Here is a 17469-nt window from a genome sequence, read left to right on the forward strand (position 1 = left end):
TTTGCCTCCAATCGAAAGCAGGAGCACTCTGAGAAACACGACTGGAAGGGGCCTATAAGGCCATCAAGTCCAACCCCCTGCTCAAGGCAGGAATCCACCCTAAAGCATACCTGACAGATGGTTGTCCAGCTGCCTCTTGAAGGCCTCTAGTGTGGGAGAGCCCACAACCTCCCTAGGTCATTGGTTCCATTGTCGTATTGCTCTAACAGCCAGGACGTTTTTCCTGATGTCCAGCCAGAACATGGCTTCCTGTAACTTGCACCCATTAGTCCGTGTCCTGCACTCTGGGAGGATCGAGAAGAGATCCTGGCCCTCCTCTGTGTGACAACCTTTCAAGTCCTTGAAGACTGCTATCATGTCTCCCTTCAGCCTTCTCTTCTCCAGGCTGTCCTTGAAAGCAGTTGCTGTCCTCTGTGCCACTTGGCCTTCCAGCTGCGGCTCATTTAAGCAAAGAGAGAAGGGTAAGGAAGGGGCACAGAGGCTGCCCCCTGCACATCAACACAAGCCTTGGCACTTGGCATCCTCTTATAGAATCATAGTAGAGTTGGAAGGGGCCTATAAGGCCATCGAGTCCATCCCCCTGCTCAATGCAGGAATCCACCCTAAAGCATCCCTGACTGGTGGTTGTCCAGCTGCCTCTTGAAGGCCTCTAGTGTGGGAGAGCCCACCACCTCCCTAGGTAACTGATTCCATTGTCGTATTGCTCTAACAGTCAGGAAGTTTTCCCTGATGTCCAGCCTGAATCTGCCTTCCTGTAACTTGAGCCCGTTATTCCGTGTCCTGCATTCTGGGATGATCAAGAAGAGATCCTGGCCCTCTTTTCCAGATATACCAAGGTAAAGAGTTGCTTCAGCTGAAGAAGCCACCTCTTTAGCTGTGCTTTGAGAGACAGCTCATAGCACTATCAAGCAAAAGGCACTGTGCAGATATCCTGGCTTTTGTTCCTCAGCAGATGCAAGAAGCAGAGAGCACATGACACGCTAGGGTTACAAGAGGAAGATGCCTGGGAACAAGGCAGGCAATTGCATGATGAAGCTTCATCTGAAAGCACCCAAACTGTTCATTCACTGAACTCAAAAGAACAGCATTCAGAAAAATTGGAGGCTCTGCTGGTGCCTCTTGAGTTCCCTTCCTTTGGGGCGGCCAAATGAAATGAAGAACCGCGGATTTTGTAGCATATGGAGTAAACCAATCCAATTGCTGAAATGGAGAACTGAAATTTTAATCTCCGGGTTCCTTCTTGATACCATTTGTCCTGTCTGCCGTGAGAAGAGTGGGCGTCACCTGCATTGTGTGTATTGCAAAGGTTGCGGTGTGTGTATGTGTGTGTGTGTGAGCACGCAGAATTACTCTCTGTAATGGAATGAGTTCTCCTGATGATAAGGAAATTACAGTTTTCATTTTCAGCTCTGCACATCCTCTCCAGTGACTTGGCATTAAATTATATGCTCTGGTAATCAGCATGGCACGTTATTGGTTGCCTTGTTACGCTGCATGTGGAGTGATGTGTTGTAAAAATGAAGAAGAATTGGGTATGACATCTGCTCACCCTCGAAAGGATTGCCAAGTCTAGTTTTTGGCTTCTGTAATTTAAAGTCCGGGGTGGGGTGGGGGGACGGTGGCGGTTAGCGGCGTATATGAGAGAGAAGAGATGGCTGTTTATGGGTCAGAGGAAATACAAAAGCCTGAACAAATCTATTGAATAAAGAATGGAGATCTTGCAAGTGAGATACATTATTCAGATGAACGGCAGAATCTTAGGCCGGTTTACTCAGAAGTAAACCCCATTATGCTCAATGGGACTTACTCCAAGATGTATAGGATTGCAGCCTGAGGCACTTGTGCAAACCTGCTTGAGGCTGCATTTCTAAACTCACTTACGAGTGGGAATTACTTTGGAGTAAACATGCAGCTGCAGAATTGATGCCAATTTTTGGCTTTGGCGGTTTAGGTGGCTGTGAGATGCAGCCCCCCCCCCCGGGGGGGGGATTCAGGGGTTGGAAATTGGCTCCTGGACCCTCTGAAGTTACCACCCCTGTTCCAGAGAGGTGGCAGAAGGAGCTAGCCACTGGATTCGGGCTGGCTGATGGCAAAGCCCTCCCTTTGATCTCCGGAGTTTACTGGTCCCTGGCAGCGGGTGACCAGTGGATGGTACATTTGTTTGGCTCTTTCAATGCCGGTGATTATTCACTTCTCCTTTCTTCTCTTCGTTCTCTTGCTTTTTTCAGGCTGCCTTTTGTTGTGGTTTCAGTCACGTCTTTCTCATTCCTTCTTCAAGTATTTCTTTCATTGATTCCATTCTTCGTCTTTTCCCCTAACTGTGAGAGCTCCTAAGGGTTCTCTTCCCTTTATAATCATATTTATTTATTTATTACCCACTTCTCCCTCTAGATCGAGGCGGGGAACAACTTTAAATGCAATATAATACATAAAACTAGTTAGAAGAGCATATAAAACCAATACAATATTAAAATAACAATCACAACATCTTAAAAGGTTTAGGTTTGAAATTCGTTTGGGTAGGCCTGCCGGCAGGGCCGGCACTTCCATAAAGGCCAGTTAGGCGGCTGCCTAGAGCACCAAGGTAAGCGCCCCCGGAAGTCGCCCTCCCAGCCTTCCGCCCTGCTCCCCAGCGTCCCTGGCTTGGCTTCAGATGGGCGCCTGCCCATCAGCCGAAGCCAACCCGGGACACTGGGGGGCAGGGACGGGCGGCTCCACGTTCTGACATCCGGCGCGCACCGGACGTCAGAACATGGAGCCGTCTAACCACCCTCCCTCAGCTTCCCGGCTTGGCTTCAGCTGGGGGCTCCCAGCCAAACCCAAGCCGGGACGCTGGGGGGAGGGAAGGAACGGCTCCACGTTCTGACTTCCGGCGCACGCCGAAAGTCAGAATGTGGAGCCGTCTGACTGCCCTCCCCCAGCTTCCCAGCTTGGCTTCGGCTGAGGGCTCCCAGCCACACAAGCCGGGATGCGGGGCGGGGGGAAGGAACGGCTCCACGTTCTGACTTCCGTCGCGTGCCGAAAGTCAGAATGTGGAGCCATCTGACTGCCCTCCCCCAGCTTCCCGGCTTGGTTTTGGCTGGGGGCTCCCAGCCAAAGACAAGCTGGGACGCTGGGGCGGGGGTGGGTGGGGGCGAACGGACGGAATTGGAGCTGCCCGCTCACCCCACCGCAGCGTTCCGCCAAGCCAGGAGGACTTCAGGCGAGGGAACAGGTAACCTGTCTCTGCCTACCTGGGGTGGGGGGGATACGGGGGTGGTGATAAAAGCAGCTCACCCTGCCTAGGGCGCAAAAAAGCCTAGCACCGGCCCTGCCTGCCGGAAGAGGCTAGTCTTTAAAGCTGTCTTAAACTCAGAGAGTGTATTAAGTTGACGAATCTCCTCCAGCAGGCCATTCCACAGTCTGGGGGTGGCAGAAGAAAAGGTCTTCTGGGTAGAATCATAGAATAGTAGAGTTGGAAGGGGCCTATAAGGCCATCGAGTCCAACCCAAGCTCAATGCAGGAATCCACCCTAAAGCATCCCTGACAGATGGTTGTCCAGCTGCCTCTAGAAGGCCTCTAGTGTGGGAGAGCCCACAACCTCCCTAGGTAACTGGTTCCATGGTTATACTGCTTTAACAGTCAGGAAGTTTTTCCTGATGTCCAGCTGGAATCTGGCTTCCTTTAACTTGAGCCTGTTATTCCGTGTCCTGCGCTCTGGGAGGATCGAGAAGAGATCCTGTCCCTCCTCTGTGTGACAACCTTTTAAGGATTTGAAGAGTGCTATCATGTCTTCCCTCAATCTTCTCTTCTCCAGGCTAAACATGCCCAGTTCTTTCAGTCTCTCCTCATAGGACTTTTTTTCCAGACCCCTGATCATCCTGGTTGCCCTCCTCTGAACACGCTCCAGCTTGTCTGCATCCTTCTTGAATTGTGGTGCCAAGAACTGGACGCAATACTCAAGATGTGGCCTAACCAGGGCCGAATAGAGAGGAACCAGTACCTCATGTGATTTGGAAGCTATGCTTCTATTAATACAGCCCAAAATAGCATTTGCTTTTTTTGCAGCCACATCGCACTGTTGGCTCATATTCAGCTTGCAATCTACAACAATTCCAAGATCCTTCTCGTTTGTAGTATCGCTGAGCCAAGTATCCCCCATCTTGTAACTGTGCCTTTGGTTTCTATTTCCTAGATGTAGAACTTGGCATTTATCCCTGTTAAATTTCATTCTGTTGTTTTCAGCCCAGCACTCCATCCTATCAAGATCACTCTGAAGTTTGTTTCTGTATTCCATGGTATTAGCTATCCCACCCAATTTTGTGTCATCTGCAGATTTAATAAGAGTTCCCTGCACCTCCTCGTCCAAATCATTAATAAAAATGTAACACTTGTCAGCCTAGTTGTGGGTGACAGAAGTAAGTTCTCCCCAGAGGACCTGAGTGTGTGGGGCTGATTGTATGGGAGAAGGCGATCCCACAGGGAACCTGGACCCAAACCATGTAGGGCTTTAAGGGTAATAACCAACCCTTTATACTTCGCCCGGAAACTAATTGGCAGCCAGTGAAGAGATTTTAAAGCTGATTTAATGTGGTCACCCCTAGATGTACCAGTGACCAACTTGGCTGCCCTATTTTGAACTAGTTGAAGTTTCCAGACTAGGCATAAAGGTAGCCCTATGTAGAGCACATTGCAGAAGTCGAGCCTTGGAGTTACCAGCGCATGCGCTACTGTCTTTATGTCTTCCAACTCTAGGAAGGGGAGCTGCTGGTATATCAGCCAAAGCTGATAGTAGGGTTTATATTCTTCCTCTCAGTTCCATCATCACTCTTTTGGCCTTCCGTGTGACTCTCCCATTGGTGACCTTCAACTCTACTGCCTTTTCTTTTTCCTAAAGCTTTTAAAACTTGATGTTGTTCGGACTTTATACTGTTAGTTTTACCCTACCCTGTGCCTGTTTACCCTACCCTGTGCCTGTTTGCATTCTCTTCCCCTCCTTATTGTTCTACTATGATTTTATTAGATTGTAAGCCTATGCGGCAGGGTCTTGCTATTTACTGTTTTACTCTGTACAGCACCATGTACATTGATGGTGCTATATAAATAAATAAATAAATAAATAATAATAATAATAATAATAATAATAATCTTTACTTGATCTTTTCCCTTCTTCTCTTGCTCCAGCACTCCCGCTTTCTATCCCATCTCTCCTTGGGTGAATGTCCATTCTCTTAAACAGAGCTTTTTTTCTTTTCCTTCCTGCTTCTCAACCGTCTCTTGCTCTTCATAATGGTGCCATTAGTTTCTCACCTCAAGTCCAGAATCGTAGAGTTCTTGGTATTCTTCTCTTTCCCTTCTTGGCTTGGTCCAGCCTCTTCCCAACTCCTGTCCTTTTCAGTTGTTTAATATATCTAGACTTTGCCTTTTCCATTTTACACACTGCCAAAACTTTAGCTCACTTGTTTATTATTTCCCACTTTGCTTATTGTAAGATTCTTCTTGTTGGCCTTAATGCTTCTTCTCCTAAGCCTCCGTATTAAATGCTGCTGCTCATTTTATATTTTCTGCCCATTCTTCCAATTGTCCTAATCTGTTCTCTTCACTGGCTTCCTCTCCTTCTCATCTTCAGTTGAGGCTTCTTGGAGTTACTTTCAAATGTCTCCACCGTCTTGCTCCTAGATCTTTTTCCTGTGTCTGCCCCTCCTCAGGGTTGGGCCTGAGGGCTGATTCCTCCCCACCACACACCCCAACCGCAGGTGCCATGTCATTGAAATTTGTAGTGGTGGCACAAAAGTTGGCGATTTCCCATTGAATAGTGCCAGCAAACTACTATGGAACTCTACAGTGGTCAAATCTTGCTTATTTAAGCAGATTGCTGCTGAAAATAAGACCATGGTGGTGGTGGGAGTCTTCGGAAGCAAAAATGTCCTCCTGGACTGCTATTCTAGTTGAACTTAAAGTTGCTTTTCTCTCCTCCAAGCCTTTGCCTAACATCACTGGAATGCCCTTCCATTTGAACATTCTTCCTCTCTTTGCAGCTCCTTAAAACACATCTGTTCATATTCTGATTAACAAACTAGCTAAAAGTGGACTAGAAGGAACAACTATTAGGTGGATTCACAATTGGCTACAGAATCGGACTCAAAGAGTACTTATCAATGGAACGTTCTCAAACTGGGGAGAGGCAATGAGTGGGGTACCGCAGGGCTCTGTCCTGGGCCCAGTGCTCTTCCAAATTTTTATTAATGATTTGGATGAGGAGGTGCAGGGAACGCTGACCAAATTTGCAGATGACACAAAATTGGGTGGGATAGCTAATACCCTGGAAGACAGAAACAAACTTCAAAGTGATCTTGATAGGCTGGAGTGCTGGGCAACAGGATGAAATTTAAGAGGGATAAATGCCAAGTTCTACATTTAGGAAATAGAAACCAAATGCACAGTTACAAGATGGGGGACACTTGGCTCAGCAATACGACAAACAAGAAGGATCTTGGAATTGTTGTAGATCACAAGCTGAATATGAGCCAACAGTGTGATAGGGCTGCAAGAAAGGCAAATGCTATTTTGGGCTGCATTAATAGAAGTATAGCTTCCAAATCACGTGAGGTACTGGTTCCTCTCTATTCGGCCCTGGTTAGGCCTCATCTAGAGTATTGCGTTCAGTTCTGGGCTCCACAATTCAAGAAGGACGCAGACAAGCTGGAGCGTGTTCAGAGGAGGGCAACTAGGATGATCAGGGGTCTGGAAACAAAGCCCTATGAGGAGAGACTGAAAGAACTGGGCATGTTTAGCCTGGAGAAGAGAAGATTGAGGAGAGACATGATAGTACTCTTCAAATACTTAAAAGGTTTATTTATTTATTTTATTTATTTATTACATTTTCATACCGCCCAATAGCTGAAGCTCTCTGGTTGTCACACAGAGGAGGGCCAGGATCTCTTCTCGATCCTTCCAGAGTGCAGGACACGGAATAACAGGCCAAGTTAAAGGAAGCCAGATTCCGGCTGGACATCAGGAAAAACTTCCTGACTGTTAGGGCAGTACGACAATGGAACCAGTTACCTAGGGAGGTGGTGGGCTCTCCCACACTAGAGACCTTCAAGAGGCAGCTGGACAACCACCTGTCAGGGATGCTTTAGGGTGGATTCCTGCATTGAGCAGGGGGTTGGACTCGATGGCCTTGTAGGCCCCTTCCAGTTCTGCTATTCTATGATTCTATGATTTCCCTTCCTCCCTATTGAGTCTTGTTTTTACCTTTAATGTTTGTTCACTGCAGAATAATTTGTTTATGAATGCAAAGCAGTGTGTGTGTGTGTGTGCGTGTGTGTGTGTAACCTCACTGTGAGTGTCAGCCAGAGGAGACAATACTGCTGTACATAGAGGAACGGCCTAACTTTGCATAATGCAGCTTCATCGTTTTCAAGGCAGAATTCTCCCTTCTTATTGTTTTTTAAAAGGTCCATCTGCTCTCTCCTAGTTTGCTCCTGCTCATTTCTCATCAGCTCTGGGTAGCATTTCCACTCCAAAATGCGAACTGGAAATGGCTGAGACTGATGCTTTGACCCAAGCTGGGCAGCAAAATAAAGCTTTATTCGACACTCGTCATGAAAGAACTTTGCTGCCACCTGGGAAAAAAACAACCCACCGACAGAGAAGATGGTTTCTCTGCTTCATCTGCATTCATTCACTTATTTCTTTGTTCCTCCCTCCTCTTAGGAAATGTACAAAGGATCCACAAATTCTCATATACAATCTCAGATAGGCAGATGATACCACTTTGATGGCTGAAAGCGAGGAGGAGCTGAGGAGCCTTCGGACGAAGGTGAAAGAAGAAAGTGCAAAAGCTGGGTTGTAGTTAAACCTCAAAAAAACCAAGATGATGGCAACCAGCTTGATTGATAACTGGCAAATGGAGGGAGAAAACGTGGAGGCAGTGACAGACTTTGTATTTCTGGGCGCAAAGATTACTGCAGACGCTGACTGCAGCCAGGAAATCAGAAGACGTTTACTTCTTGGGAGGAGAGCAATGACAAATCTTGATAAAATAGTTAAGAGCAGAGACACCACACTGACAACAAAGGTCCGCATAGTTAAAGCAATGGTATTCCCTGTAGTAACCCATGGCTGCGAGAGCTGGACCATAAGGAAGGCTGAGCGAAGGAAGAGAGATGCTTTTGAACTGTGGTGTTGGAGGAAAATTCTGAGAGTGCCTTGGACTGCAAGAAGATCCAACCAGTCCAGACTCCAGGAAATAAAGCCAGACTGCTCACTTGAGGGAATGGTATTAAAGGCAAAACTGAAGTACTTTGGCCACATCATGAGAAGACAGGACACCCTGGAGAAGAGGCTGATGCTAGGGAAAGTGGAAGGCAAAAGGAAGAGGGGCCGACCAAGGGCAAGATGGAGGGAGGATATTCTGGAGGTGACAGACTTGACCTTGGAGGAGCTAGGGGTGGCAACGGCCGACAGAAAGCTCTGGCGTGGGCTGGTCCATGAAGTCACGGAGAGTCGGAAGCGACTGAACGAAAAAACAACAACACACACACACACACAAATCTGCTTCTATGCAGCAGAGTGCTTCAGGGAAAGAAAAGGTTTCTAATTAAAAAGCAAAACTCCCTGAAATTGTGTACAGCAGTTGAACATCATCAGATGCAATCGCATTTGAATTAGTACTTGCTCCAAAATGAAATCTTCTACATGAAGCAGACTCAAGAGTTTGAAAAGAAAAATTAATCTGGAGAGCAGCAGTGAGGACCTTTGGGGTGACGTAACGCACAGCTTGTCATGGTAAAACAAATGACCAAGCCGGGACGCCCTTAGTTTAGATCTCACCTGTAGAATTATTTATCTTACCTTCCCCTCAGCCATCTGTAACCTCATCATAAAACCATAAGAGCCCTGAGGCTGAATCAGACCGAGGGTCCATCTAGTCCAGCACTCTGTACACACAGGGGCCAACCAGCCATCGGCAAGAGACAAACAAGCAGGACATGGTGCAACAGCAACCTCCCACCCATGTTCCCCAGCAACTGGTGTATGTAGGCCTACTGCCTCTGATCCTGGAGGTAGCATATATCCATTAGTAGCCATTGAGAACTTTCTTCTCTAGGAATTTGTCTAATCCCCTTTTACAGCCATCAAAATTTGTGGCCATCACTACATCTTCTGGTAGTGTATCCCACAATTTAACTATGCGCTGTGTGAAGAAGGCCTATCTGCTGCCCTTCTCTGCAGATAAATTGTTTCTGCATCCACGTGGGCGTGCAGCACCGAACAGCCGCCGCGCATGCCGCACATCCCGATTACAAATCTGTGCCTTGCAAAGAAGCCTCTCATGGTCAGAATTGGGAGTGAGCATCTAAAGAAAAAAAACAAGGCAACAGCAGTGCGAACAGAAAGGATTGTGGAAATTTCTGCCAGTTTGTGCATGACCGTGCATATACAATTGTGGGCCTAACCCCATTAAGAGATTGTAAATGCCTGGTTCTGTAGTGGATGATGGCCAACACGTTTACGAAGGACCAAAATAGTCTCGTGACATCGGACGAATTCCTGCGTTGAGCAGGGGGTTGGTCTAGATGGCCTTATAGACCCCTTCCAACTCTACTATTCTATGATTCTGTGAATTTATATTTTTTTAAAAAAACACCATGGTAACAACCGTCAGGGAAAATGCAACCTGTCTCTCAATTGTTAGAGACTTTAGAGGTTTTAAGAATGCCTGGCTGTGGTTGAATGAAGGATGTGCAATGTCTTTCAGTGGGCGGGGGTGGATTGCTCAAGACCAGGGTGGGGCAGGAGGGGGGGCAGTGGCTTTCTTTTTAGTGGGTCGCCCCCTAGTTCAGAAAAAATGGTCAACAGGAGCCTCAAAACCTGAAGGAGGAACATACAGTAAGGAATCCCCTTTTCTCTCAACCAGAACGCAAACATACAAATAATGGTCTAAAAGGCCCCCAAACAAGGGAAAATCTGTCAGCAAAAAGTGAAGCTATGCAAAAATGAAAAAAGAAAAAGAAAAAAAAGGGCCCCCCTTTTCCTTTCTCCCTAATTGCCAACTGGAAAATTCAGTTCTAGATCGGTGAATGACATGCTGGAAGGCGAAACATGCAGGGACAATTTTCCGTTGTCCTTGGGGTTGACGTAAGCCTTATCAGGACACAAGGGAACACACGAGATTCATGGCACTGCTAAGCTGTGCGGAGTAGTGAACGTTGCAACTTCTCACACTGGTCCATTGTCCCATGGCTTGATCGCAGCTTTGTTGTCAGAATAACTGGCTGCCTCTCAGTCTCCAGGCAGCAAAGCCTTCTGCCCTCAAGGAAAGACTTGTGAACCAAAGTTTTACTCCCATTCCGTGGCTTCCTTATAAGCCCTTGGTTTTCAGCACCTTAACCCCCAGAAGGGACCTGAGTAACACGAGACATGCTCAATGACTATAAAGGAGGCAGGAGAGGGAGCGCGTTCGCTGACTGGCACCCCTCCAGATGTGCGAGAATTGTAGTCCAACACATCTGGAGGACCCCGGGTTGGAGAAGGCCAGGTTAGAGGCATCTCTGTGCCTGCAGTGATGCAGAGGCACTCAATACTCAGGCCTAATTCAGGCTGAGGGTGGCTGCATTCGCAGACGAGTGTTGCAGTTCATACTCTCTGTGAGTTTTGGAGCAATTCATTAGAGATCAGCGTGGCCTCTCCTACGAAAGGACCAGCAACTGCCTTGACATTTCAGTGATGAGGAGGGAGCAGGGTTGGTTGCTCGGTGTAGGGATGTGGCACCAGTGCTGTGGAACACACACCTGGCCTCAATCGCTGACTCTTTATCTGTGGCAGCATCTTTGATTATTATCTCGGAAAGACGAGTGCTGCAATTGCCCATGTGCTGGAAATGGCAGGGTGGCCGTCCCTGGTGTACCACAAGAGTAGTAGACTTTACGTACCAGAACCATTGTGCCCTACAGAAGACAATGTTATACCCCGTGCACAAAGCCCCCTGGGAAACTCAGCATGTGTAGTTGTGAACGGGCCAAATCAGCCAGAGCTCTCAAGCAGGGGTGTCCTTTGCTGGGAAATCTGGTTCTTTTGGGATTTGATGGACTTCCATGGCATCTACAACTCGATTTATACCTGTGAGCAGAGTTGCGGCTGTTCCTCAAATTCTAGGACTTTTTTTGCATATTTTGTGTGAGGGAGAGCGTTCTGCAATTTGCGCAATTTACAACAGAATTTGCTCAAATTGCTGATAAATTTACGCAAATTGCTAAGAAATTTGCGCAAATTGCAGAACCTTCAAATAAAATGCACAGAATTACTGGAAAATCCATAAACTTGCATCAGACGCCACAGCTGGAACCCAAATGAAGTCCAGGGGACTGAGCCTAGGAAAACCCACTGAACAGATTTCTCCAACACCCTTAACTCTCAAGAGCGACCAGAATTCCAGGCAAATAAAATCAGCCTCAAAGCTGCCCCAGTCACCGTTGCATAAGGGTATTATCATTTCATAGACGTCTCATTTGGAATTCGTTTGACCCAGCTAAGTGGCTTGTTTAGTCATCCTCACCTTAGTTTTCTCTGTTCTTTGACTTGTTTACGCAATCCAAGGCTGAACTGAACTGCGAGCCTGTCAATGGCAGCCTGGTTATTTCAGAAAAGCCGAGCCGAGGGGGAGCTCAGAATTCCCTGCACACACTCCGTGGATCACAACTCTGCCGAGAAGACTGAATAAGGCCATTTGTCTCATTCTGGCATGTGTTGTTGTTGTTATTGTTGTTGTTGTGTACTATTTATAAATACACACAGGCAGCTTTTGTGCCTGGATCATGATCATTCTAAAGGGGAATGTGGCAACCCACCTCCTCCTCTTCATATAAGAAAACAGAAGTGTACAACTTATTACTCAAGAACTACCGGACCGATTTTGCTCATTTTTGTTTTAAACTGAACCTTGAGTAGTGTAGACATGTGAAAAAAAATTGAAATTTCAAAGAAGTTCATAGCTTGAGCTTTAATAGCCCCACGGTATGTTTCCGCACATGTCAGGGGGGCAGAAAGCACTGCCATGAGGGTCCTAGAATCAGAATAGCAGATGGAAGGGGCCTACAAGGCCATCGAGTCCAACCCCCTGCTCAATGCAGGAAGTAGCCTGTTCAGCCTCTGGAATGTTAGAATCTCTGTGAGTTGATCTCCGCCAGCGTTCGCAGGGCAGGGATGGGGGGCGGCCCTACTGCCCGCTGCCACCTGCTTGCCTTGGCCTTGGCAGAGAAGCTGTCTGGGAGAACTTGATCGAGAAAGGGTGGGGGAGTGCAGTCCAACCCACCTGCAGGCCACCAGGTTGGGGAAAGCCATTTTAAAGCCTTGTCTCTCGTCACATTTCCTAGGTAAACGATGCTTTAAGCTTAAAACGCCAAAGGGACAAATACGTTTGTAAACACTAGCATCATTGAGATACACTCTCCCGGGAGCCGTCCTTTGCTGCAGCTGCCAGTTGAGTGTGCGCTCAAGTTGGCCTCAAACATAGTCACATCCTAAAAGAAAGGTGAATTGTGCCATCCGGCCTTTGCACCGGTGGCTTTGACGCCACCACTTTGCGCCTGCGATGTTTCCTCGTCTCACGCGACGTGTATGCGCCAGCTCTCTCTGGGGCATTCTGGCTGGGGCATTCTGGGAGGTGTAGTCCAACACATCTGGAGCGCCCCAGGTTGAGGAAGGCTGCTCTGTCCCAAAGCCTCAAAATGGAGTTTTCAGACTAATAATCCAGCACTAATCCTATCAAATCCCATCACAGTAGACATCATCCGGCTCTTCAAGTGGGGGGGGGAAGGGGGGGTATTTATTCCCCTCCCCCAAGAAGCTGTCATCAAGATCGGCCTTTAACAATCCCTCACTGCTACCCTCATTTTCCTTCCCCTCCCTGGGTATACTAGACAGAGAGAGGCATCTGCTTGTGGATTAAATTACATTGCAGGCTCCTGTAGAACTGCTGTTGCAGAGAATTACTCCCGACGGTGTGTAATCCTCATTTGTTCCATGAGTCAGCTGGAATCCATGACGCTCGATTGGGCGGGAGGATTATGGAAAGGAACGGCAGATTAGCTACCCGGCCGGCAGCATGTGGTGGGGAAGCAGAACGGACCTCTCATAATTGAATTGCACTCTCCCCTCCCCCCCCCCACCCCCCGCCCAGCACATTTTGATGCCAGCTTTGTGCAAACTTGCAAGTATCTTATTTTTAAACAGCGGAGCTGGCATCCTGGTGCCATTCCTCTATAAGTGATGTTGTTCCTTTACAAGAGACTGTGCCAGTAGTTGGAGAAACCACTTGTGGGCGTTGGAGGCAAAAGGAAAGCTATTCCAGAAGCTGGAGCTAGTGCGGAACGCTGCAGCTCGGCTGTTGTCTGGAGCTGCCCCTTTCCAGCATGTAACTCCCCTGCTGAGAGAACTGCACTGGCTGCCTATTCGCTTCCGGGCCAGGTGTAAGGTTCTTGTACTTGTGTACAAAGCCCTACACCACTGGGGATCAGGATACCTGAGAGAGCGCCTTCTCCCCATCAACCTGCCCGGTCACTGAGGTCATCCGAGGGCCGGCTCCTGGTGGTTCCACATAGACCCATCCTCCGATTGGAGTCCACCAGGGGAAGAGCCTTCAGCGTGGTGGCCCCCCTCCTATGGAACTCCCTGCCTCTGGAGGTCAGGCGGGCGCCAACTTTGTATTCCTTTCGGCGCCTCCTGAAATCGTCATTATTCCAGGAAGCCTTCCCTTAATGACCAGCCACCGTTCACTGTACATTTTGCTTCTTTTAAAATCTATTTTAAAGTGTTTTATTCTGTTTTTATTTTATCTCGTCCACCGCTCTGAAATTTTCAATGGGGTGCAGTATATAAACATTGTAAATAAATAAATTAAAATAAAGGAGAAGTGCAGCTTCTTGGAAGCCTGGGCCCCTTTCTGACAGTGGAGTCAACTTCACATCCACCCTGGCCTGCCCCAGAGATAAGGCAGCTGAAGTCCACAAGCAACCCAGGAATAAAATTTCCCAGTGTGCCACTGGTGGGGCAGTGCAGGACCTAGGTGGTGGGTCCACGCTTCTGTGCAACGGCGCAGAAATTGCCAGGCACCGCTGCACCGAGAGCCGGCAAGCTTAGCCTGGCTCTGCTCAGAGACACCGGGCTTGGCTGCCGTTTGCACTCTCTGGTATTTTTAGAAGTGTGAATGCAGAGCGATGCGCTCACTCAACAGGCTTTACATACCTAAGTAACCACTTCCCTTCTCATTCCACTCTGTGCCCCTCCCCTCCCCTCTACTTAACTCCGTGGAAGCTTTTAATGGAGGCAGAAGAGCTTTTATCCAGTTCTTGCATTAGGTGCTCCTGTAGGGAGATGTTTTGCACCTTCCCTTTTCCCGGTAGTCTTCCCAACCCACAAAGGACACACATACACACACACACAGCTCTTCTACAGCAGCTGCGTTGGGACCCCTTGCTGAAGGGACTCTCTGCACATGGCAGGCTGCTCCAGGGAGGGGCAGCGGCACCAGACCCCCTGAACCCCTTCCCAACCTCCTTCCAGTAGGAGAGTTAGTCCTTATGGGAAGATCGAGGCCCAAAAGCAGGACTCGCCCAGGGAGCCTGGAATGCAACTGGCGCTGTACCGCTCCCTATGGGGCAGGCCCAGAGCAGCCCCCTTTTGAAACAGCGGGCCGCCCCCGCGCCCTAGGGGAGCTTTGCCTCTCACCCGCCCCGCGTTTCTTGTCTTCACAGGAGAAGAAAGGCCAGGAGGTTCAAAAAGGCCCGGAAGTGGAGATTGCGAAGTTGGACAAGCTCCTCAACCTGGTGAGAGAGCCGGTGGCCAGAGCCAGCAAGTGAGGAGGCAGGAGCTGCCCCCCCGCCCCCTCGGCCAGCCCTTCCTCCCCGCATGTGATCGTGAAGCACCAGACCCTGGGAACAAGGCGCCCCTTTGTCGAGGCCGGAGGGCTTCGTGGACAGCTGCACCAAAGGATGGGAGGTTTTGTCCTCCTCCTGCTTTTCTGACACAAAGAGGTTTTGTTTGGAGTTTTGCATCCAGAGAATAAAAGTTGAGAATTGACAGCAGTGCCGTGCGAACTGGACTTGTGTGAGTGTCCCCCCCCCCCCTTCCCGGTCTTCATCCCCTTCAGCTGATGTGCAAAAGCCTTGCAGCTGCAATGGCACAGCTCTGTCGAGCGCTGTTAAGTCCCCCCGGGATGAAAAGCTGAGAAGAGCAGGGCAGGGTGGCCCGCTGGGATCTAGAACTACCCTGCCAAGAAGGCCCTGTCCACGAAAGCCAGGCCAAGCCAGCCGGCTGCATCAAACACCCCCACACAAGCCCCCGCTTCACTTCCTTTGCCCTGTTGCCCGACAGGGACAGCCAGCGGGCTCAGCCTCTGCTCCCTCCTCCTGAGGAGCCCTGCAGCTCTCTTTGGAGCCAAAAACCAAACCAGAGCGTGAAGCTTTTCCACTCCAAATGAGGCGAGTTTTTATTATTCCGGTAAAATCACAGTCAGGAAGGGACGTGTTACACCCAGTGGGGAGTCATTAGCAGGAGAAGGGAACAAGCCGCTCTGCCTCTTAGCAACGCAAGGAAGCCAAAGAGACCCCCAGGACCCCCCCACCCTGGGAGCCCTGCCGTGCCAGGCCAACAATTCCCACCGTCTCACTTCCTCGAGCAGCGGCTGTGCTTCAGGGCGCCCAGCTTCCCCCTTTCCCCTGAACTCTGTGGCCGGCTGCACATCTGGCTGCACCAGCTTTGCCGGAGCCTCTCTGGACAGCGTCTCTTGGAGCTTGTTCACATACAGAACCAGGGTGGGGAGGTAGGCAGGACCTTGGAGGGGCTGGGATTCTTCCCCTGGAGTGCCTGATCCTCCTATTCTGCCCCCCCCCCCCTCTCTCTCTCTCTCTCTCTCTCTCTCTCTCTCTCTCTCTCTCTCTCTCTCACACACACACACACACACACACACACACACACACACACACACAGGACCAACCACACACTGCAGCTACCTCTACACATCCCTTCTTCAGGAAACGCCACCCTCCTCGACTGTGACATCGCTGGCGGTGAACTCAAGCACCCTGACTCAGGATGCCAAGCTGGGAGAAGGAAGGAAGGAAGGAAGGGCTGCTGCAAACCTCCTTTGAGAGGCACCCCCGGTTTCTTAAGAGCTAGGCAGGACGGATGGTTGCACCATCCCTCTGTGCGAGAGAACCGGTCCAAAGGGATGCTGGCACCATGAGGAATGGGGAGGCGGGTCTGCCTGGACAGGCCTTTGCATCAGCCTCCCGCAGTGCAATGAACGCCTTGGAGCCTGCAAGGCCTCAAGCACAGACGAATGGAGCTCGGGGGTGGGGGGCCTTGGCTCCTGGGCCTCCTCCCTATCGGGCAAAAGACGGGCCTCCAGTAGCCGCTCCAGGGACTCTCCCAAGGCACCCGATACCCTCCCAGGCCTGGGGCCCGGGAGCCTTCAGCCCTCAATATTCTACCCACCGCAAAACAAGCTCCCTGCTGACTCAGGGAAGGCCCTTTGGATGGCACCTCCGTAAGAGCCAGGTGAACGCAGAGGCTCCGGTTGGCTTCAGCCTGGAAAGGCCCATGGGGCTGCCCAGAAGGGCCGGCCGAGGAGAGCAATGGCGGGGGACTGGGCACAGCAACCCTGCACAGCGTCCTGCAGCTCAGACGCAGAACCCTGTTTTGTTCCCTCCTGCCCCGAGCAGTTCTTCCATGCAAGCGTGTTAGAGCAATCAATCAATCAAGCACTTTTGAACCCTCTGTCGCTAGAAGTGTGGAGTCGTGCTTAGGGGCTGTTTGGATTTCGTCCCTGGGTGAAGAACATTGATCTAACAAGCGCATGGAGCCCAGTCTTGATGCCGCAGAGATGGGGCAGCGGGGAGGCAGAGCAGATCCCCAAAGCCGCTCCGGGCTCTCCGGGGCCTTTGCCATTCCAGCTGATGGCAGCTGTTCTCCTATCCTATTCCCCCGCTTCTAACGGCACTTCCTGCCTGCCGTATCTTGCCTCCCTCTTACGGCCACAGAGAGCCGCAGTGCCTTGCTGACCTCACACGTGGGCATCAACCTGCCCGCCTAGAGGAGGCCGTCCCTTGGGGCCTGATCCCAACTTCCCTCCCCTGTCTGGGAATCACAGAGGTGAAGAGAACGCTTCGCACAGGGGGGTAGAAGGGAAGCTATTCGACCCAGGGACAGCTCTGCCGCACCCATTCGATGCCCCCCGCAGCTGGCAATAGCCTTCAAGGGCTTAGCGGGTTCGAGTCCCTCCCAGTCCACCATCAGCTACTGGAAAGAGGACACCCAGCTCCCCTCCCTGGTGAAGGTGTGCACTTCCCCACCGGCCAGCCCTCACGCTTAGCCTGTGCCCAGCGGCTGGCTGGAGACAGCCTCCAGGAAGGCTGCTCATCCTATCCTTGAGGAGGGGTCTGCTTCCCTTCTGCCACTGGGCCGGCTTAAGGCCCCCGAAGAGAC

At 50.1% G+C, this 17469-nt stretch overlaps 1 protein-coding gene across 1 annotated transcript in view; it reads left to right on the top strand.

Moving 5' to 3' along the window:
• The window catches only part of DNAI1 (dynein axonemal intermediate chain 1), a 211084-nt gene extending 196231 nt beyond the window's left edge, over positions 1–14853 (top strand). The window contains exon 20 of the mRNA XM_063128314.1: positions 14739–14853. Coding sequence (XP_062984384.1) covers positions 14739–14843 — 105 coding nt within the window. The 3' untranslated portion in view covers positions 14844–14853. The remainder of the gene's footprint in view (positions 1–14738) is intronic.
• Positions 14854–17469: the final 2616 nt, after the last annotated feature.

The sequence above is a fragment of the Elgaria multicarinata genome, chromosome 6, assembly GCF_023053635.1.
Source record: "Elgaria multicarinata webbii isolate HBS135686 ecotype San Diego chromosome 6, rElgMul1.1.pri, whole genome shotgun sequence".
In the NCBI taxonomy this organism is placed as follows: domain Eukaryota; kingdom Metazoa; phylum Chordata; class Lepidosauria; order Squamata; family Anguidae; genus Elgaria; species Elgaria multicarinata.